The sequence below is a fragment of the Phoca vitulina genome, unplaced genomic scaffold (assembly GCF_004348235.1).
Source record: "Phoca vitulina isolate PV1807 unplaced genomic scaffold, GSC_HSeal_1.0 scaffold102, whole genome shotgun sequence".
Classification (NCBI taxonomy): domain Eukaryota; kingdom Metazoa; phylum Chordata; class Mammalia; order Carnivora; family Phocidae; genus Phoca; species Phoca vitulina.
In genome coordinates, this window is record NW_022589805.1 from 1,393,437 (window position 1) to 1,416,442 (window position 23,006).

The 23,006-nt window shown below is 42.8% G+C and overlaps 1 protein-coding gene across 1 annotated transcript in view; it reads right to left on the reverse strand.

Annotated features, from left to right (window-relative positions):
• Positions 1–2,944: 2,944 nt before the first annotated feature.
• LOC116627815 (ectonucleotide pyrophosphatase/phosphodiesterase family member 7-like) overlaps positions 2,945–23,006 on the reverse strand; it is a 28,707-nt gene continuing 8,645 nt past the window's right edge. Inside the window, exons 2-5 of the mRNA XM_032397743.1 lie at positions 13,970–14,115; positions 6,395–7,021; positions 4,226–4,463; positions 2,945–3,009 (exon numbers count right to left, since the gene is read on the reverse strand). Of these exons, the coding sequence (XP_032253634.1) occupies positions 2,945–3,009; positions 4,226–4,463; positions 6,395–7,021; positions 13,970–14,115 (1,076 nt within the window). The remainder of the gene's footprint in view (positions 3,010–4,225; positions 4,464–6,394; positions 7,022–13,969; positions 14,116–23,006) is intronic.

The window sequence follows — 23,006 nt, forward strand, 5'->3', positions numbered from 1 at the left end:
GGGGTTTAGTCCCCTCTGTGGTCCGCGTGCTCTCCACAGCGCAGTGCCCTGTCTGGGCGGCGACCTCAAAACGGGGAGCCATGCGCTGAGGTGCGCTCCAGAGCGGGGAGGGGGCGAGGAGCTTGGCAGGGTCAGCCTGAGGTCACGTCCTCTCCATGACCTCAGCACAAGGCAGGACCCCCCACTCCTCCGTCCTCCGGGTCTGCCCCTAACCCATCCAGTCTTGCCTTCACCAGACACTTATTAAGCACCTACTGCGTGCCCAGTGCTGTCAGGGCATGCAACTGTGAGGGAAACCAGGAGTGGCCCCTGAGGGTCAGGGGCTCGCGCCGCGGAGTAGGCACAGAACTAATTATCAGACAAGTATGTGTAGACGTACATGGCAATACCTGCAGTGCAGGTGAGCTGCCGGAACTAAGGAAGACTTACAGTAGAAGTTTGACCTTGTAGGGAAAGGAATGTGAAAGGAGAGTAAGAGGGCTGCTGGGGGTGGTGGGGATGTGGAAGAAAGGGAAAAAAAAATAATTATTTCCATTAGGCATTATTGTGTCTCGAGTGAAAGGCAGGATAGACAGCAACCCATGGTGCTGCCTCTGGAGTTTGAGCTGTGTTCAAAGTCTAACACGTTTACTTTAGCACATCTCTCATAAACTCCATTTGGAAGAGTCCAGAGCTAATTTGCTAAATATACTTGCAGAAGGTAGATGAGGGGGCAGATTAAATCTTATTACCCCTTTCAGATGAAAAACACTGAGCCCTGCTCAGCTATGAGAACAAGAGAGGAGAATTGATTCTAATTGAATGCATTTATTCTCATATCTGTTGTTCTAACACCAGCACCAAGTGAGCACAGGATCCAACATAAGAATGATTTGTCTTTTATTCCCTCGACACTGTTGATTTAAATAAAGAGGGTAGACTGTGATTATTGCTGTTTTTACACAGAATTAATGGTTTCTGGGTCTGATGTTGTAGAAATCCTCTTAGTCACAATATCCTGAGGTAGAATCATCTGAGATATGACAATGAGTCTCAACCAGGGCTGAGTCTTGGTCCCAAGGGAATGATGCTTCAGAACTGGGCCAGGCGGATTGGTTCACTTTTGCTGTTTTGATCAGCTCTCTGCCTGCAATAGACAATGAAAACCAGTGGGAAAGGGTCAAACACATAAATACTAGGCTTATTCTGTTAACACGTATAATAGCTATTAATTGCTTTTCTTCTGAGGAGCGAAAGGGCATGTACAGTCAATGCCATAATAAGTAATACTGTGTGATTTTTTAAGATATTAATAAATCTAGGCTGGTCAGCCTTTTCTGATGCCATAGATGGGAGGTAGATTGGGAAGGGACCCCAAGTGGACCATAGCACTGACGTGCACACAGAAGAAACCTTTATTTTGGTGTGTGGGCTCTTGGGAGGGACAAAGGTCATAAAGTCATATATTTCAGATCTGAATCTGGAAGAATCAAGGCACTGAAGGCATTTTTAACGTCCCAAGGACCTCATAGGTGTGTGTTCAGGTGTAAGTGAAGATTAGGACTGCCATTTAACACAAAAACTAAAAATTCCAGGGGGTGTTTATATGAAGAGAAACTTTAGGACACATCCCACGGCCATGCCAGCAGCAAAAGGGGATGTGTATGTGCACATGCTGTATTAAAGATTCGGCTTCTGGATTTGAGGCTTTTAATAATAATAATAATAATAATAATAACAACAACCACAACCACCTAATACATTTTTAACTGTATAGAATGGTTGCTTTTTGGAAATTATGCTGTGGGCATGGTAAATTAATCAGTACCTTGAAGTTTTTCCTTTATCTCCCCTATAGCTAATGGTTTCTTTAGAAAAGGACCAATTGATTTCTTTTTAAAATGTTGCTTCAGGGTGTAGAGACCTTTATAGGTCGTGTTTCAACTTATAGGAAATTTTTATAGTTCAAATATAAATTACGTTAAATGTAGCCTTTGTAATGGAGTTAAGGTTAAGTAAAGTTCTGACTTTCCTTAGGCTGTTTATAGTGTTCAGGAGGCTCCCATTCTATTGAGATAGGAGCTATGTTAAAGCAGAAGAATGGTCAGGGTTGGGTTTAATAAGGAATGCAGGAGGCTCAGTCTAATGATGTAATTATTGAGATAGAGAAAGAGGTGCACCAGGGCTCTATAATGCTTTGATTGGTGGCAGAACCAGTGTTATGAGTTGGATTGTGTCCCCCACCTGCCCCGAAAATATGTTGGAAGCCCTAACCCTTGGTACTTAGGACCTTATGGTACTGGTGACCTTATTTGGAAATAGAGTCTGCAGATATAATTAAGATGAAGTCATCCTGGCTACAGAGGGCCCTAAATATCATGACTGGTGTCCATATAGGAGAAGAGAACACCATGTAAAGACAGAGACACAGGGAGAAGATGGTCATGTGATGATGGAGGCAGAGACTGGAATGGTGCATCTATAAACCAAGGAATACCAAGGATTGCCAGCAACCACCAGAAGCTAGAAGAGGCAAGGAAGGATTCTCCCCTACAGGTTTCAGAGGGAGCCTGGCCCTGCCAACACCTTGATTTTGGCCTTTTACCCTCCAGGTCTGTGAGACAATAAATACCTATCGTTTTAAGCCAGCTACTTTGTGGTACTTTGTTATGGCAGCTGTGGAAAACTAATACAACTGGTATGTCATCTGGGGGGCCCAGTACAAAATGAAAATGCAGGGTCCTTGTTAAAAAAATCAAGAATTCTGAAATGGTGCCAGTAGATTATTAAACCAAGTTGGGGGCTTTTCTGAGCCCTGGGCCTTGTGATTCCTCAGGTCACAAGTCATGAACCTGGCCTTGGTTGCTGGGTTCTCAAAGTGCTGGATCCCCTTTGGCATGCAGGAAGTGGTTGAAGTGGATTATTACAATGTGCACTGATTAACCATGGGAAGCCCAAAGAACACTCACTTCTTTTTCCGACGAATGGCTGTGTATGTCACGCTAGCAACAAACAGAACTGCAAGAACTCCTGTGACAATCGCGAGACCAAACGCTGTCTTTTGGAGAGCCAATGTCCTCTGTGTCTCTGCTCCTGATAAAATATCAGATGGTTTTTAATTGTCTGATTATTAAGAGGCTGTTCTGGCTGGTCCTGGGTCCCTGGGAAGTTTTCCATCCAGGCTCTGGTGAATATTAATTATGGAAATGAAATGTACATTTAACCCAAGAAAGTGCTCACTGTAGGGAAACCTTGTAGGGCAAGTCGTTGAAAGCCGATTTACTAAACGACGTATTTGCCAAATGACCCATTTTCCTAATGACCACTTTGCCAAGTGACCAATTTGCTAAAAAGCCAATTTGCTGAAAATCAGTTGGTGGGACATTTTGTTTATCAATAACTGATGACAGTCAAAGACCTTACCCCAGGCTCCCAATGGGCTATGGGACAGGGGAGGGGCCAAATAGTTGTAGCAAAACTCTAAAACTTAAAAAAAAAAAAGCCTTAATAATTTGGTGAATTGTCATTCATTTAATTAGATTCCTACAAAATGGCCTGCTTCCTGTAAGTTCACAAGAAGATCGTGGGCAGTAGCTTAGAAAAAGGAAAAAGGGTGTCCTTTGTACTCTGTTGTAATTGAGCATAGTTAAAACGTTTTAAGTATAATAAATCACCGAGCAGCATCTAAGTCTCTCTCTGTAGAAGAAAAGCTGGCCAGTGTTTGCAAACAACTGAATTCTCAGACATGATTCCATTCTTCCTTTATATCATCCAGATTTAAGATTTTGAAGTCTTAAGAATTAGCAACCTTATTTACAGGAACCACCTCCTTTCCCCTTTTTTCAGCAGTGAGTGGAATAGTAAGGCTTCATTCCTCCCCTGTGAACAGCTTTCTTCCAGGCACCAGCAAGGACTAAGTTGCTGAAGGAAGGCTGCTTTTCTGTATCTAGAAGGGGCACCAAGGGACAGACTGCATGCGATTTCTGAGGATCAGAAGGATTATTGCTTGATGTTTTCTATGGAGAGCCTTCCTTTTGCCCCAGAGGCACTATATGAAATGCTGCCAACATGTGGAGGGATTCCCTACTTCCTCCTCTATCTGTTTAGAGCTGCTGCTATCTTGCCCTGGGGGCACCGAAGCTGCTAGGGAAACAGGATTATTCTGGCACCCCCACCCCCACCTTTTGATTCTTTTCTCAGGACAGAACACACTATCAATTTTCTGTTGGTTGATTTTGTATCTCACCTGGCTGCTGGTCATATGAGTCCACAAGCATTTCCTGGGTGACTGCCAGGGAGCCATTGTGGGGTTCAGGGGTAACCCCCAGGAGCTTACACATGAGTGGGTAGATGTGGATGCTGTCAAAAGGCTCAGCTAGGTGATTCTTCTTGAAATCTGGCCCAAAAGCTCTGAATATGGTCTTCATGTCCATGTGGGCATTATCAAAGCCATGATCTCCTTTGTTGAAATATATTATAAATCGCTGCAAAATAATAACAAAAAAGCCATTTTAGATTCCAATCCCCTGAAAGAAAACTGTCCCTTGTTGTCATGCTTGTCAGATCCATGAAATCTTTGAAAATTTAAACGACGAGGAAGGACCCTGCTCTAAAGTGCCAAAAAGAAGAGCAAGGAATGAAAGATCTTTAAAGAAAGAGAATAAAGAAAGCATACCCATTAGACACAGCAAGAAGATAATACTGACAATAATAAGCTCAGACATAGTGCCTCCGGTGATGGCCTCATGTGCTTTGCAAGCTCCTCAATCCTGAAGAGAGAAGAGTAACAACTACTTCACTGTGCACACCAAAGCAGGCAGGTGGATGGGGATCTGAGAAGTATACTCAGTGAGAGGCATTTTCTTCTGCCTTATGGTCAGTTCAGAAGGTTCCCTATTCCCTCAAACCTGGTTGGTTATGTTGGGAATGTGACTGTTGCATTAAATCCCTTCACATCACTCTCAACTTGTTACATCATGAACCAGGCTTACAAAGAGGCCAGTGACTGTAGAATCTCTTCTTGGCAAGACCTTAGCTTTGGGCACACATCCTCAGTATTCTGGGCCGTGTGAGTGATAGCAAAATATCAATAAATTGTTGCATTTTACTGTGACTATTTCCGCCAACATTAAACCATAACCTTAAGAGTTTTCCCATACCTGTTATACTCTGAATTTGTAGCAATACAAGAGTATACAGATTGCAGACATGATTATAATGTTCAGCTCCTGTCCATAGCCTAGGACAAGCGTTCTTCAAGCTATACGTGGGATGCTCTTCTGTCATGTGATGTTTAGATATCACCTAAACTTTGTTCTGCCATGAATTATTGGTTGGTAGTTTACAAAAACCAGACTACCTTACTTATGTCTCACAATTAGCCTTGATTTTGGTATTTTCTTCTTTAGATTTGCTTATTTTTTTCATAACAGCTTTGTTGAGATATAATTTGTATACCATACAATGTACCATTTAAAATGCACAATTTGATGATTTTTAAATTTTTCTCAGAGTTGTGCAACTATCACCACAATCAATTTTGGAACATTCATTACCCCAAAAAGAAACCCTGTATCCTTCAGCAGTCACTCCTCATTTTCCCCAAACATCTCCCCTCCTGCTCTAGACAACCACCAATCTGTGTCCTGTCTCTATAGATTTGCCTATTCTAGACATTTCATTTAAATAGAATCATACAATATGTAGTCCTTTGTATTTAATTTCTTTCAGTGATCATAGTATTCTCAAGGTTCATTCAAGTTATAGCATGTATCAGTACTTTGTTCCTTTAATGGCAACATAATATTCCATTGTATGGATATACCATATTTCATTTATCCATTTATCAAATGATGGGTAATTGGGTTGTTTTCACTTCTTGGTTATTATGAATAATGCTGCTATGAGCATTTGTGTATATTTTTGTTTGTGAACAGGGTTGCTTATTATTATTATTATTATTATTTTTGATATGTGCAAAGGGGAACCAGCAGCTTTTTTTTTTTTTTTTTTGGTGAATCTACTGGTGATCTGTGCATAATGATCAAGCACACAGGCTTGGGTTCAAACTTCAGCCTTATACTTCTAATCCCAAATCACTTCTCTCTAGCTTTGGTTTATTCCTCATTAAAATGGGGGAGATAAGAATATCTTTAGGGGCTGGGAAAACAAAAAATGAAATAACTAATGTTAACATTTTAGTACAGCACTGGACAGTGCCTTGGTCAGGGAGGGATGTTTTTTTGCATAGTGGTGACATAGGACAGGGTTGTTGGTTGGGATGTGGGGTTAGGGGTGGGGAACACTTAGGAAGCAATGGATTACAAATTATGTTTTAATTTTTTTCAGAACTGTTTCTCTCTAGAGGCTGTCTCCCAGACCCAAGATGACTTTATTCATTTTAGAATCAACTCACCCCATTGATGTTATAACCAGAGTCGGCATACATTACGATTGGCAGGACCCGCTTGTGTTTAGCAAAATGGAAGCGTTCTGGAAATTCCTCCTTCTTGTACACATTGAGGTGAGGGTGTGCATTCTTCAGCGCTTGGTAAACGGCTTCCTCTTGCCCTGGTTTGGGCAGGAGCATCCCAAAGCCACCATAGTCCACGATATCAAACTTGACCAAGTCCCTGAACTTGATGTAGTCAGTCAAGAGGATCTCAGTGACGTTGGGCTTCTTTTTTACTGTGGTCATGCCGTGGTCTGATGTGATGATGACATTGAGGTGATTGGTCAAGCTGTGTCTCTCAATGGCTTCCACCAGGTACCCGATGGTTCTGTCGATTTGCTGAATAATCACCCTTCTGTTCTCCGTCTCAGGCCCAAATCTGTGTCCCGTGTTATCTGGCTCTCCATAGTACAGAGTCACAAAGTCAAAGTCTTCCTTAGTGAACCAGTTCATGACAATATCGATGTTCTCCCTCCACTCTGTCTCGTTTCTGTCTGGGTGAGTGTAAGACTCCAACAGGAACCGCTGGACAGCCTCCCCTTTGTACTTAGCACCTCCTCCAGGATAGTGGAATGATGCTGTCTTCTTCCCCTGCAAGCATAAGAAGAAAATTCTGTCAGGGCTGTTTCTCATATCTTTTTCATAATAAGTAAGACCTGACTTGTTGATGTCCCTGCCCTAGTCCAGAATCATAGAGAACATGTGAGCTTTGGAGTCAGATGGTGTTGGACTTCATTCCTGGCTTCACCAGGATCTCATCGAATCTATAACACCATTAGTTGCAAGACATGCTATTATTTTATGTGGCTACTAGAAGAAAAATGCTGCCAGTTAAACCATGACACTCCACTGATTGTAAGATGCACTCCAACTTCAGAGATGGCAAGATGAAAAAAAAGTTCCTTGGAATGGAGGAAAAATGATACTTTCTATGTTGGTGATGGTGAGTGAATTCTTTAATTTCTAAAGCTTCAGTGTTTCTACATGTAAAATGCCAAAAAGTTGGTATTATTTTTGTGAGGATTAAGCCAGATAACTTTAAGATAAAGTGGTGGGGATTGTGTTTTGGCGTGTGATAGGCACTCTTTTCTTTGCCTCCAGGTAAAGGGAACCACCACAAAGTCTTCCCTGATGTGTGTACTGAACACTTAATATGTTTGCCTGCCTAGCACCCACTCCCTCTCCACTGGTTCAGAGAACCCTGACTTCCCCTAGAGACTATGCCCTTGCTTCATGGCTGGTTTGGGATGTGTTGTTTACACATCAGGCTCCACAGGTGGGATGTGGTTGTGGCCTGGCCAATCAGAGGACACTGCATCCACTGGCCACAGAAATTGGTTCAGCCTTGGGCCCATGTCCCAGTCAGAGCCAAAGAGATTTGATCTTGAGAGTTTTGGAGAGGAGGAGTAAGGGCTAGAGGAAAGCTTGGGACCAGAAATCAGGTTGTTTTAACAACACACATGATTTCAAAGTAATGAAAATATTCTTAAATGATCCCCCCAGCAGAAAGGTGGCTGTTGACAAAATTTGGTAAAATTGTTAGGAAAAAAAATAATTTTATGTTTGCTCACCAATGAGTTAACAATGAGATGGACACATCTCACTAAATAAGTCCTGCTGTTGTAAAGCAGCTCCTCAGCCAGGACATGGAACATAGTAGGGGCTCAACGGATTTTTCGTTTAATGAATGAATGACCCGCTTATTTGGGGAGCAAGTACTTTCCTTTGCCTCAGCAAAGCTATTAACTTGAAGGCTGTACTGTGACACTTCCTCTATCACCCAAGATTTGGATGTTCTGAAAAACATAAAAGTTCATTGGTTTTAGTAGAACCAAGGATGGTGTTGGTGTCACTATGTTGATTTGGTATGGAGAATAAATGACCAGGAAGAATTTGGGGATAATGGCACCTGGACTGTGGCTATTTGGTCAATAAATGAGCAGAAAAGTATAACCAAGAGTAATGACAAAACTTCCAATGTACTGTTTGAGAGAGAAAAGCAGGAAAGCAATTTGGAAGTTGTAGGGGATGCTGTTGGTTTTCTACCTAGATCCCCTTATTGGGCCAGTGCACTCACATTCACTTCAGCTGCTCCATGTTCTGGAAAATTACCTTCAGCCAAGTGGCCAAATCTTGCCTCACCTGGGAAGGTGTTCCGTACTGCTCCTTCACTCCCAGCTGCCTCTGGCCAGTGATTGACTGATGGGAGGACAAAAGACCAGCTTCCTTGCCTCAGGTTGGGATAGCATGGGGGTGCAATTCATGCTCCAGAGCTGTCTGTGGGATTAGGCTGAAGCTGGTCTCTAACTGCAACCACAACTCACTTATCTTCTTCAATCCCTGCCCAGTCAGTTTCCCTCACTCCCATCTCCTGAGAACTCTCCCTCAATGCCTTATATGTACCAAATCCCTGCCTCAGGCTCTGCTTTTAGGAAACTTGAAATAAGATATAAATCTTTTTTTTTTTTTTAAAGATTTTCATTTATTTGTTTGAGAGAGAGAGAGAGAGAGAGAGAGAGTGTGAGCACAAGCAGGCCAAGGGGCAGAGGAAGAGGGAGAAACACACTTACCACTGAGCAGGGAGCCCAACATGGGGCTCAATCCCAGGACCCTGGGATCATGACCTGAGCTGAAGGCAGACACTCAACCGATGGAGCCACCTAAGCACCCGAAGATAGAGGTCTTAATACAAAGTATTCTTTTCAAGGCTCCAGAAGCTCTGCTATCCATTGCTATAGGTGAAATATTGTGCCCTCTGCCCTCCAGCATTCATTTTCTATCATGTGATTTAGTTTTATTTTCTCTAAAGCACTTTACCCAATCTGAAATTATCTTAATATGTTTCTTGTTTACTGTCTATTTCCCTCCCTTAGAATGTGAGTTCCATGAGATCAGGGGCCATGTTGATTTTTTTGACCACCATTTTCCTGGGATCTAGAACAGGCCTGGCTCAGTGTAGGTGGTAATTGTTGGTTAAATACATGTTGAATGAATGCATGAATCACATCTCCTTTTGTGGGTTCAAAACCCATCCTATTCTTACTCCTGATTAACTTATGGAAATAGTTACAGAAGCTCTTTCTTTCTTGGGTTCTAACATCTTATTTGTAATCTCTTCAGGCAACACATTTTCATTTCTGATAATAGAATTTCTATGGTTGCTTTAACTTGCAAATCCTCTAATATTTATTTATTGCATTTCTGATTGGCATTACTCATAATTCTCAGTTTTTAGCGGTGGTACTTTGTTTAACTTACATATAAATTAACTTTGCTCTGAAGTATGGAATTGGCTGGAGGGATAAAACTTTCAACATTTTGTAGAACATAGTTTGACTGGCTATATTATTATCTAGAATAAGCTGACATTGACATTATGAGGGACTTAGGCAGCTCTGCATATCCAGTTGACTTCTTGATGTTTGCATGTTAAATCTCAGATGTTCTCAACTTGAAATTGTTTTCTTGTGCTGTATTCTCAACACACACCTTCTTTAAAGATATCTCAAGCTGTAGTCTTAGGAAACTATGGTTTTTTTCACTTTGCCCCATAGGGATTTTAAGAGTTATACTGTTCCATGAAAGAAGCTCCAGAGAGAAATTATGCTTGAGTGTGTGTATACACACCCACACACACACACACATGCACACACACATGACTCTGTTTATTTGGGACCCGTGATAATCAAAAGTGCTATTTTCAACAAATACTTCTTAGAAATAATCTGAGCACTTAATTGGATGCAAAAGAGTGGGTATTTACTATTCTACCCTTTAATTAGCATAATCAGTGTTTCCAGTAGCAATAGCAATTGGAAAATCGCTGGTTTTATTAGGTTCATTATTCTCCCTTAGTGTAGTGTTGCATCAATGTGGCTATTACTCTTAAGTTGCTTTTTTAAAAATAAGAGTTGGTACTTCCTATAGGCAAAATCCTTGGGTTTTTTTACAGAGTCCACCAAACTCCTCAGAACTAATCATTAGAACAGAAGTTTCAGTTTGGTTTTGCATTTTGTCTGATCTCTTCCTTTAGGACAGAGTGAATGTCACAAGGTGCACATGTTTTAGGAAGGCCCTCGAACATTTCATCATGGTTGTGCTTTGGTGGGAAGTATGTATGGTTTAGGGAAAGGAGTTAGTTCCTCCTTCTAGGAAGTGATTGGGTGGAAAGAGATGGATTCCATGTATGTGAAATTCAGAAGTCAAGGTTGATTCTGAGTGTTTTCATTGCTTTTCTGTGCTCCAGAGGAGTCACTGAAGAGAAGGAGCCAGATGGCCAAGATTCTATTTTCTCCCCCTCCCACACCCTTTCAGAGGTCATATTATTATTCTTAGAACCTTTATGATGCATAATAAAGACATGGTTTGGGCCAATATTGGGATGAAATATCTTGTTATTAATGCTCTAGGCAGAAGCAGCTGGCACCACCTAGCTCACAGCTCTTCCAAGTTTGGAAGCTATTGTCTAGGAGACTTGGCTTACAGTGAAAACCGTAGCTGCCCTCCTCACCCTTTCTCCAAATCCCCTCCTGGTTGTAGCCTACCATGGTCCTGATACAGACTCTTGGCAGCCATGGGGATCTCACTCAGATCATCCCCTGCCATTTCACTCCTTAATATGCTCTATAGCTCCTCCATAGAGAGGTGAAACATGCCCCTAGGTTATTATTTATTATTTTTTAAATTATGTTCAGTTAGCCACTGTATAGTACATCATTAGTTTTTGATATAGTGTTCAGTGACTCATTAGTTACATGTAACACCCAGTGCCCTCCTTAGTACCCTTAATACCCATCACCCTGTTGCCCCTTCCCCCCACCCTGCCCCTAGGTTTTTATGGTTTTCCTGGGCCTTAAAGTCATGGCTGCCTGCCTTTCTCTGAGGATTAGGACTTCTGAACTTGGTGAACCACTTCAGCCATTAATCATGTTCAGTTATCAGACATGCTCATTTAAAATCTGAGCTTGCTCTAAATGGAGCCTCTCCGTTCATACCCTGACCATTAGTGAAGTCCTGCTGGAGTGTGGATATGTTCTTGGACTGTGAATAATGCACTCAAAGGTGGCCAGGAATCCCATCTTTTAGATATCATCCACAAGGCATGTCAATTCTTATGTATCTTAATGGACTCTGGCAGTATTAATGTCATGGAAGGAAAACATTTTAGTCCTATTAAAGGTGAATGCATCAATCTTCACAAAGCCCGCCTGGAAGATACTCAGGAGAAGGATGGATTTTCCCAGTGATGGATACAGGTCAGGCCACTCCCCTATAGTCCTGCCTGGTAATATAGATAGGCCCCTGAATGACATTTAGGGCCAGTTGGTATGCTGTTACTGGGGGGCTGACCTGGGGCCACAGGTTTGCTCTGATTGCAGTAGCTTTCCTGCCAACTCCTCGAGGAGCTGGCCAATGGCCCTGTCCCATGGCAGGAGATGTCAATGGTAGAATGAGATATACCAGCTTGACTTTCACTTGCCAAACTCATGGCGTGTTGTCAGTAGTCTGGCCCTCCACCAGATCCTGTTTTTGCACAACCACATATGAATTCAGCAAAGAGGAAGAACACTCTGATTATGAATTGAGCAGGAGACAATGTCTTGAAAATAAATGGCAATGAGACAAGAACCATGAATAAGAAAAACTATAGGAAAGAATGCTACCAGAAGCTTCATGCCAATGAACAAATACCACAGCAAGAGACTAGAGAGGCCCTGGGTTCTGAACAGTGAATTAATGAAGACTGCCTAGACCTCCCTAGCAGCAAGGCAAATACGTGATTCATTATGAAATCCACGGTTAAATGTTTTGGCCAAGGAAGTAATATTATGTTACGGTTAAGAGTGAAGAGTTGCTGAACCCAGAGTGAGTTCAAATCTTAGCTTTGCCTCTTGCTAGCTTTGTGACTTTTGAGAAATTATGGCACTGCTCTGTTAGGTGGGCATGATCGTAACACCCATCTAAGAACTGTCATAAATTAATAAATGTAAAGCACTTAAATCGGTACTAGGCACATAGAAGGTGTTATGCATGGTATTTTCTTGGGGGGACAGAATTTATTTGCATGGTCTCTGCCTCAAAGTTAAAAAAATGTGACAGAAGAGGAAGGAATCTAGAGCCCAACAATTAAGGGAAAAATGAAGCTGAGGTAGAGTCATTGACAAGCCCCTGTGATTCATTTAGAGCTATGTTGTCCAATATAGTAGCCCTTAACCACATGTGGTATTTAGATTTAAACTGAAATTAATAAAAATTAAATGCAGTTGGGCACCTGCGTGGCTCAGTCAATTAAGCGTCTGCCTTCAGCTCAGGTCATGATCCCAGGGTCCTGGGATCCAGTCCTGCATCGGGCTCCCTGCTTAGGGTGGAGCCTGCTTCTTCCTCTGCCTCTGCTGATCCCCCTGCTTGTTCTCTCTCTCTCTCGCAAAAATAAATAAAATCTTAAAAAAAAATTAAATGCAATTAAAAATTTGGTCCCTCAGTCTCACTAGTCACATTTCAAGGGCTCAGTAACCACATGTGGCTAGTGGCTTCCATGTTGGACAGTGCACAGCAGAACATGTCTATCATCAGAGAAAGTTCCATTGGATAGTTCTGGCTTAGAGCTGTAGTGACCAGCTGAAGTGCTAAAATGATTCAGACTCCTTTAATGACTAATAGTTTTTGAACATTTAGTTTTCAGCATGTTACATGCATTATCTCAGTTAAACTTCCCAATGGGCTTAAGAAGCAGGGACTCTGATAAAACTTCATTTTATGGGTGCGGCAAATCAGGCACAGAAGGGAAGGTTTTGCCCAAGGTCACGCAGCTGGAGAAAGGTGGAGCTGGCTAGATCCTGCTCCAGGAGTCTAAGTCCACAGCCTGCGTGCTGAGCTGCAACAGTACCACCTTGTAGCATGACACGCCCAGTGTATGTTGGAGCACAGAGATGAAGCTCCAGTGCCAAGGGGATCTTTGGAGCAAAGGTTGGTGTCTTGGGGAAGACAAGGAGGAGGTTCTACTCCGAAGTGAAGACTGTGAAGCTGATTAAGAAAATACAAAGCTGACAGCAGTTTTGGGGCTAGGACTTAAACATGCAGCTCTGATTTCTGCCTTTTTGAAGGAATAGTAAGTGGCCACTGGAATCCTTTCAAGTGAATGTTCTCAGAGCTTTTCATGATCTGAAGATTCATTAAATGGTCAACTTCATTCTTAAGGGCTTTTATGCTTAAGTCTGAGGCAAGTGTATAAACAGATATTTATGAAAAAGCTGCTGAGTTCAGACCGTATGGTGAGCCCTGGAGGTGCAATCATGATTAAGCCAGACTCTGCCCTCATAGAGACTCATCCATTGATAATGGCTAAATGCATATTTCATTTAATACTTATATCAAATCTATTAAATAAGCACATCATCATTATTCCCATTACACATTTAGGGAAACATGTTTAGAGAAGTTAAGTCACTTTCTCAAGGTCACAGCTTCTAACCCCCATCCTACATGCTGAGGAATGAGAGGCTATGTCCCTGGAAGCCAACCCAGGGTTTCTGATAGTACCTGTCTCTGGGCTGTGATCCAGAGGGGGAGAACACCATTGTCCCACCACTCAGTCTTATTCTGTGTTGTTTTGAAGGAGAACTTCAATTTTGTCTCTGTATTAAACATCATGTTGTGAATGACTCCGTGATCTTCAATCCAGCGACCTTGGGAATGAAGGAGGGAAGGTACTGATAAGTTCTACAAATGGATACTGCCAGGGGCATCAAAGTGATCTTAAGACCTCCCCCAATATTCTTCTGGTTGGCCTACTTCTTCTGGGGGATTGTTGCTCCAGGTGGCTACCCTGGGGCTTCAGACTTGGTTTTCTGGAGGTGCAAACGTTGGTAGACATAAAGGAAGGGCTAATTTCTTCTCACAACTGCCAAATTGGATATGCTCCCTGGAACAGACCTCACAGTCCTGGAGGAAGCTGGGATTGGCTGTGGAGGGAAGGCAGGGCATGGGGAGGCCAGGTTACTTGGGCTCTTCTGTGTCCAGAAAGTAAGAGCCTGGAATTTGGATATTTCCTGTGGGATGACTTTCCTTATCTTCTGCTTGTGATGATCTGATTAAATATTGAATATCCAGTGGGCCCAATTCTTGGCAGACATCCCAGGGTTTTTCCTAGGACTCTCATGCTGTTTGAGGAAAACAATGGAATCAGGAAGGATTTCTAGACATAAATGGGTATAGACATATTTCTCTCTACTTAAAGAAGGAAGGCAGATGTTGGGGAATGTGATTAAGCTAGATTATTCTTGAAAACATAAGAATTGAACCAGATATAGAAAAAACCTGTGATCTTACATTGTACCAGGGAAAAGGGGATGCATGTTGGGGGGCAGTCTAAAGAGTGAACCAAAAGACCCAAGGGGACAGATGAGTACACTTCCTTACCTGCTGGGACAGAATCTTCTGGGTGACCCTACTGATTATAAGATAGTGATGATTTCCCCTATTTCTAAGTTAAATCAAGGCAGGACATTCTGTGACTAGAACTTGATGGTCATGGGAACCAAGAAGGGAAAGCTCTCCACTGGCTCAGAGTCATTGCCAGGCTGCTGGTGGGTAAAGCCCCCCTAGGATGGCCAAGGCTTTCAGCTGGGAAGAAGCAAAAACAGTTGTTGCTTTATTGTTTCTGCCTTGTAGGTAGACCACGCTTAGGGGCACTGGAAAGAAGTTGTGCTGCTGTCAGGGATTGGGGCTTTGGGGTCAAGATTCCTGGTCAGGGATCAAATTAGATGGTTAACAGTGGAAGAGCATGGACCTAGAGTCCAAGAGAGCTGGGTACCAACCCCGACTCGGCTTTTGAACATGCTATGTGAACTTGAATAAGCCCTTAACCTGCCTGGCCTTGGTTGCCTGAACAATAGCAGGTATGGGTTGTGTGATGAAATCATGGCGCATATTTACTGTCATGTCAGAAGCCAACACCTTTCCTAAGTTTTTAGGGACATTAACTCATCTAATGCTCCCAACAACCCTGCAAGGTGGCTACTATTATAGCCTCTCTTTTAGAGATTTCCCCCTTTAAGGAAACAGGCACAGAGTTTGCTCAAGATCATGTAGCAGAATTGGGCTTTGAATCCAGGAGGCTTGGTTACAGCCCATGCTTTTTTTATTTTTTATTTTATTTTTTTTAAGATTTTATTTATTTATTTGAGAGAGAGAGAATGAGAGACAGAGAGCACGAGAGGGAAGAGGGTCAGAGGGAGAAGCAGACCCCCTGCTGAGCAGGGAGCCCGATGTGGGACTCCAGGATCATGACCTGAGCCGAAGGCAGTCGCCCAACCAACTGAGCCACCCAGGCGCCCCTCCCATGCTTTTTTTAAATAGGTGAAATTCACATAACATAAAATTAACCATTAACATTTTAAAGTGTACAGTTCAGTAGCATTTGGTATAGTCACAATGTTGTGCAATAATCACCTCTTTTTAGTTCCAGGGCATGTTCATCACCCCAAAAGGAGTCTGAACCCATTAGTAGTCACTCCCCAGTCGTCCATTCCCTCATCCCCTACTGACCTCTAGTCTTCTTTCTGTCTCTATAGTTTTACCTGTTCCAGACATTTCATAGAAATGAAATCTCACAATATGTGACATTTTGTGTCTGGTTTCTTTTACTTAGCTTCATGTTTTCCAGGTTCATCCATGTTGTAGCTTGTATCTGTACTTGATTCCTTTTTATGGCTGAATAATATCCCATTGTATGAATAGACCAGAATTTGTTTATCCATCCATCAGTTGGTGGACATTTAGGTTGTTTCTATGTTGTTGGGCTACTGTGAATAATGCTGCTATGAGCATTCATGTATAAGTGTCAGTTTTCAATTCTTTTGGGTATACATCTCAGAGTAGAATTGCTGGGTCATATGATGACTCTATATTTAACTTTTTGAGGAACCGCCAGACTATTTTCCATAGTGGCTGTGCCATTTTACATTCCCACCAGCAGCGTCCAGGAGTTCCAGTTTCTCTATGTCCTCACCAACACTTGTTATCTTCCTGTTTTTTATTATGGCCAACCTAGTGGATGTACAGTGGTATCTCATTGGGTTTGACATGCATTTCCCGAATGACTGATGGTATTGAGCATTACAGCCCGGGGTCTTAATCTCTCTGTTCTACTGTATGTCGGGGGCGAGGCAGTCAAATACCACAACTGAGAGTCCTTTGTTACGGGTAGGTAGGGGTGAAGTGGGCAAGAGCTTTCTCATGGCTGAGCCATGCCGTATCACAGTAGATGAAATGGAAGCACAGAGACAATTCACCCAGGGGTAGTTTGCTTTTGCCTTTTTTTTTCTTTTCCCCCCTGCAAATCCTGGATTCTGTTCTGTCTATGTGACTCTTCCTGCCCAGTAAAGATCAAATCACCCTGGAATTACAAAAACCTGGCACTTCACCTAGTCTAGTATTTATCCATACCACCAACATTAGAATCAATTGAACTGCTTGTTAAAAAACACAAATTCCCAGGGAGCCTGGGTGGCTCAGTGGGTTAAGCATCTGCCTTCGGCTCAGGTCATGATCCCTGAGTCCTGGGATTGAGCCCTGAGTCGGGCTCTCTGCTCAGCAGGGAGTCTGCTTCTCCCTTTGCCTGTCCCCCCTGTTCGTGCCTGCTCTCTCTCTCTCAAAAAAAAAAAAAAATAAAAAAGCAACCAAACAAAAAACCCTCACAAATTCCCTGGTCTCCACTCTAGCCCTTGCTGAATCCACACCTCTAGGGTGGGGTCTGGGAGCCTGCATTTTCATAAGCTCTCCAGGTGGTTCTAGTGCCCACGGACATGTCCCACTGACATGTCAGAACCACTGTTTCAGGGCCTGTTAGTCATTCACACATGCATGTGGATTAGTTCTAGCAGATTGCCCATTACTCCAAAATCTGGGTTGATAGCAACTCCCCTGAGGGACCAAAGGGAGGACAGACAGCTGTCAAAACCTGGAGTACTCCACTATCTGGGGAAGCTTGGGGGCCCAAAGCCACTGGGAGGATTTGGAGGAGGGATTGGAAGAAGCAGAGGATGCCACGGACACAGAAACTTATCCCTCCTGGACCTTAATGATTCTGGCTTCCAGGCTCTGGAATTATAATTATAATTATAATTATAATTATAATTATAATATCAGTTAAGTAGACTAGCCTGGGAACCAATCATAGAATCCATTTTCCCCTCAAAGAGATGTTACCCAAGTTTCAAACACCTTACCTTAAATGAGTTCAGGGGGCATGACCCTTCTATTCTGTGGCATGGCTAGTCCCGGTAATCGCACAAGGGAAACTGTCTCCATGGTTTTGGTTTATTTCCACCCTGACACTTAAAGGCATGTTCTAAATCCAGCCAGCAGCTGGGGACCACTAATGACCCAGCAGAAATTTCCACTGCCCCTTTGGTTCCTGCTTCCTGCTGCTCAAGGCTCTATCCTGGTTAAGGGCCAGTTCTGGAATATGGACAGAACAAGACAGAGGAAGGGAAAAGCTAAGAAATGAACAGCTGCAGGGAGTGGCAGTCAGTTTTACTAAAATTGCATTTTTAACTCTGGAGACAATCAGGGACCGGGCTGGAAAAGCTGCGTGAAGGCAATACCGTTGACCATGCCTGGAGTTCCAGTAGCTGCAAAGGAACTGGTTTCACTTGGGTCAGATGACGCTGTCCTCACTACAGTATGATGCTACAGAAGGGGGCTGCTCTCAGAGGCGGGACATCTGGTTTTGGTTTTGGCTCTTGTAAGCACTTGCTCTCTCTCTGGGACTCAGTTTTCTCCTCTGTAAAATGAGAGGGTTAATGATTTCCAAGGGCCTTTCTGGCTTTATCCATTCTGAGAGTCTGTCATCCATGTCATTTCAATGTCTGTGATGTGGGTAATTATGCAAGTTAAACAGGAAGTAGGATGAGCTCTCCTGGAGAACGTGATTCCTGCTGCTTGCTAATTACGCTTTTATCAGGGTACAATGCCTACTCCCACACCAAGCCAGTTATGGCAAGGTGTGGGTAAATTCACCCAACCAAGCCTTTCAAGTGTGGGAACCAACCCAGCTAGATGTGACTCCTTTCTCTTGATTCTCAGAGACTGACATTTATTTATTTCCCAAATACTTGCAGGGTGAATTTAGGAAACCATCAATTCCAGTGTTTGATCCAAATCCTCTCTTTCTCAAACATTTTGAGCCAAGTATTATCCTGGATTGTCCCATGGCATTTACAGCTTAGAGGACAGGAGAGAGAGTTAAAAAGAGAGAGAGAGAGAGCATGTTCTGGGGTGCCTGCAGTGCTCACAGGCACCTTCTCTTAGAATTGCCCTACTTACAGGCCTTGCTGAGAGGCAGGTCTAGGCACCATTTGTACCATGTGGCATCTCCTCCCCACATTCAGTTGGTTGGTGAGAAACCCAATTCTCTCTCTCAAGACTTAAACCAAGAGATGTAGTAACTAGTCAACTGGTTGTGGGCTCCGAGCAGCCTATGATGATGGGCCATGAGCAAAAAGAGAAAGCTGGTTGTGAGCGAGTGAAGCAGAGACAGGAGAGTTCCTGGGGCTGATTAGAAGAACACTGGGCTTCTGAGAGCCAGAAACATAAGGTCTGGTTTCTCTAACTGCATTTTCCATTTTCTCTGATTGTCTCTCATTTGGTTCCCTTGCCTGACTTTGCCTATTAGAGCCTTGCAGGGCAGTCCTTTCCCTTGAGCTAGTGTGAAAGTATTTCTGTGTTTTATGGCTGTTTTCCCCCGACGTAACTGGTGATCAATGCTCCAATAGATGCTGAACAAAGTGCAGTGGGAACACAGAAAAGAGGGGATCAGGGAAGGCTGCACAGAGGAGGTCACACTGGAGCCTGGTAGAAGGCAAGTGCAAATGCAGTCCAACCGTGAACAACATGGGCTTGAGTTGTGTGGGTCCACTTATACACCAGATTGTTTTTGATAAATACACTAGAGTACTGTTAATGTATTTTCTCTTCCTTATGATTTTCTTAATAACATTTTCTTTTGTCTAGCTTACTTTATTGTAAGAATATAGAATATAATATATAAAATATGCGTTAATCGTCCATGTTATTGGTGAGGCTTCTGGTCAATGGTAGGCTATCAGTAGTTAAACTGTGGGGAGTCAAAAGTTATACATGGATTCAACTGTGTGGGGTTTCACCACCACTAACCCCCATATTGGTCAAGTGTCAACTGTATCTGCCATGATTTTTTTTTTATAAGATTTTATTTATTCATTTGAGACACAGAGATACGGAGAGAGAGAGAGCATGAGCAGGGGGGAGACAGAGGGAGAGGGAGAAGCAGGCTCCCTGCTGAGCAGAAAGCCCGATGCGGGGCTCGATCCCAGGACCCTGGAATCATGACCTGAGCCGAAGGCAGACGCCTAACCATCTGAGCCACCCAGGCGCCCCTGCCATGATTTTTAACTATTAAAACTAAGCACTTCACTGCTTGGGCAGAAGTAGATAGAGGTGGTTTTATAATAGCCTGCCCCAGTTGTATCCATTGTCAGTTACCTTGCTGAAAGGATTATGTAGCCTGAGTTTGCTTAGTGCTTTTTTGTTAATGACCTAAACTTCTCACATGATACGCACTTGGAAATAAGTGAGCAGTATTGTTCAGTTATGTTGTTGTGGACAAACCACTATTTTGGCCATTGTTAGATGGCTTGAGGGATTAGTTCCAAAGTGTGAACTAAAATAGGGTCTGGCATCTACCCAGTAAGACTGTCGAAGTTCTTTCTTTTTTTGATTATGATGATGAAAAAATGGCTGAGATGGTTCATGACTTGCCTTTTCTCATCATCTCAGTCCTGGATTCTTGGCCCAGAAGCCCTGCTCTAGAACTTGCAAAGTTTTCAGGTTTTGCCAATGTTCTGGGCTATTCCTTGGCTTGTGATAGATGAAAACCACTCCTTTTATTCCCTGATCCTAAGGTCAGGACTGACATGACTTAGACTCTAGACCTAGATTAGACCTGTCTAGATGCAAACCTTCATGGGCCTTCAGATCATACAAGAAATGGGTGCCTGTGCAGCCTTGCTGTGGGCTGTCAGATATCATTGGAACTGGGCACACATGGCACTCATGTCATTCCATCCTGCTTATACTTTCCACTTAGCATCCATCTCATTTCCTCTTGAATTTCAGATGATTGCCTACAAATATGTTTTTTACATTAGTTTATAAGCTTCCTAAGAGTAGGGTTATGCCTCATTTATTCTGGTATCACCCTGGCACAAAGCATAGGGATTTACCCTCATTAGACATTCAATAAATGTTTGTTGAATTTAATTGAACAAACTCTCTCTTACCTCTGCCCCACTTACAGATGGCCAGGTATGATCTGAACAAGTAGGAAACAGAACCTGCTTTAGTCCAAAGTCAATTTGGGAAAAAAGATATTTTAGTGGGATTAAAAGAAGCCATGCCATAACTTAATAACTTAATAAGGGCATTCCTCCCCCTCTGCTCCAAACATTTGCTCTGTTCGTACCTACTAATTTTCAGGTGTAACAGTGTATATTTACAGATAGTCCATTTGGGCATAGACACACTTTAATGCATTTATTTATTTAACAATAATTCAAGGAACTGCTATGTGTTATTCACTAATTCCTTTAAACTAATCTACCATATAACCTATAAGCGTGTCTTCATTTTCCTCCTGATTTGTGATTCATTAAGTTCACATTCCCAAAACCAAAGAAGAAGATGTCTTTTTAACCAGCTAGTATGAAATCAGTGAGGAAGAACAGTTGCCAAATCGAGTTAACCATCCACCTTAAATCAACCCAACGTTCCATTCTTGAGCTGACAAGCTCATTGAGAACCACAGCCAAGACACTGATGGGAAACAGCCCACACTGATGCTCAAAACCACACTTACCCAAGTTTACACACCCAGGGTGCCACCCATTGATAATCCACTGGACCCATAGTAAAGGTACTTGAAATGAGGACAGGTGAACCAATCAAAATTTAAAACCTTATCAACTCCTGCTACAGAATTGAGGCTTGTCTCCAACACTAGCACTCATGATGGCAGCCATTTTTTGGACAGAGAATATAAAACCCTAGCATGCCCATTTTACTAAACTGCTCTTGCTCATGTGTAAGTGCAAATGAAAAACGCTGATGCTGCTTCTTTTTGACATTGCTTTTTAATTATGGCCATCCATAAATCATTTTATCCTTGAACAAGACTTGAGAATGGCCCTAAGGCAGAGGCACGATTCCTTAGGAACTAGGCCAACAGAGAATGGGCTTTCACACTCTCCACCTCTTCCTTTAATCTGCTGTCAAAAACAGAAACTTTCTCTCTTTGAGTAGCTGGAAGCAGCTGGCTGCACTTAAGTTCCATCTGGGAACTCTTTTAACACGCAGTTCTACCTTTGTCCTGCCTTACTGACCACTGTCACAGAAATGGAATCTGTCGCCTGCATTTTTTTTCTCACTTCATTTTCTCCTCTTACCACTATAGTGGGCTGAATGGTAAACCCCCCCGACCAAATTATATGTCCATATTCTTTTTTTTTTTTAATTTTATTTATTTACTTGACAGAGAGAGACACAGTGAGAGAGGGAACACAAGCAGGGGGAGTGGGAGAGGGAGAAGCTGGCTTCCCACTAAGCAGGGAGCCCGATGCGGGGCTTGATCCCTGGACCCTGGGATCATGACCTGAGCCAAAGGCAGACGCTTAATGACTGAGCCACCCAGGCACCCCTGTATGTCCATATTCTTATTCCCAGAACCTGTGAATGCTGCCTTATTTGGAAACTAGGTCTTCACGGATATAATTATATAAGTTAAGGATTTTGACATGAAGAGATCATCCTGAAAATCATCACATGAAGAGATTATCCATATTGGCTCTAAACCCCCTTATAAGAGGCAGAAGAGGAGAGGACACAGACAGAAAAGGAGGAAGCAACGTGAACATGGAGGCAGATATTGGAGTGGTGTGGCCACAAATCAGGGAATGCTGGCAGCGATCAGAAGACTAAGAGGCGAGGAAAGATTCTCTCCTGGAACCTGTAGAGGGAGCATGGCCCATTGATACCTTGATTTTGGGCTTCTAGCCTCTAGACTTTCTGTTGCTTTAAGCCACCCAGCTTATGGTACTTTGTTATAGCAGCCATGGGAAACTAATGTACCCATGCTGTCAGTCTCAAGTGGTTCCAACTTCTCTTACTCAAGGCATTGGCATTTGGAGCAGTCATGATTTTTTGCTCAGTTGCTGGGGTGTTTTGGGCTGACACTTTCTCCTGTGTAATCCATAGACCTGACACATTGGCATCTGATTTTTCTACATGTTGGAAATTCACGTCATGACAAGTTAGGAAATAATCCTGGTTTCCCAGCCTTCCTTATTTTCAAGACTTCCTTTTTTCCCTCCTTGTGGAAATGACTGGAGTTGGAAGCACATCTTTTCTGTCTCCATCTGGGTTTTCTTTGCTTTGTTCATCTACATTTTAGGGGTTTTGTTGACTTCCAGGACTTTTAATTAATTAATTAATTAATTTGACAGAGAGAGAGACAGCGAGAGAGGGGATACAAGTGGGGGAG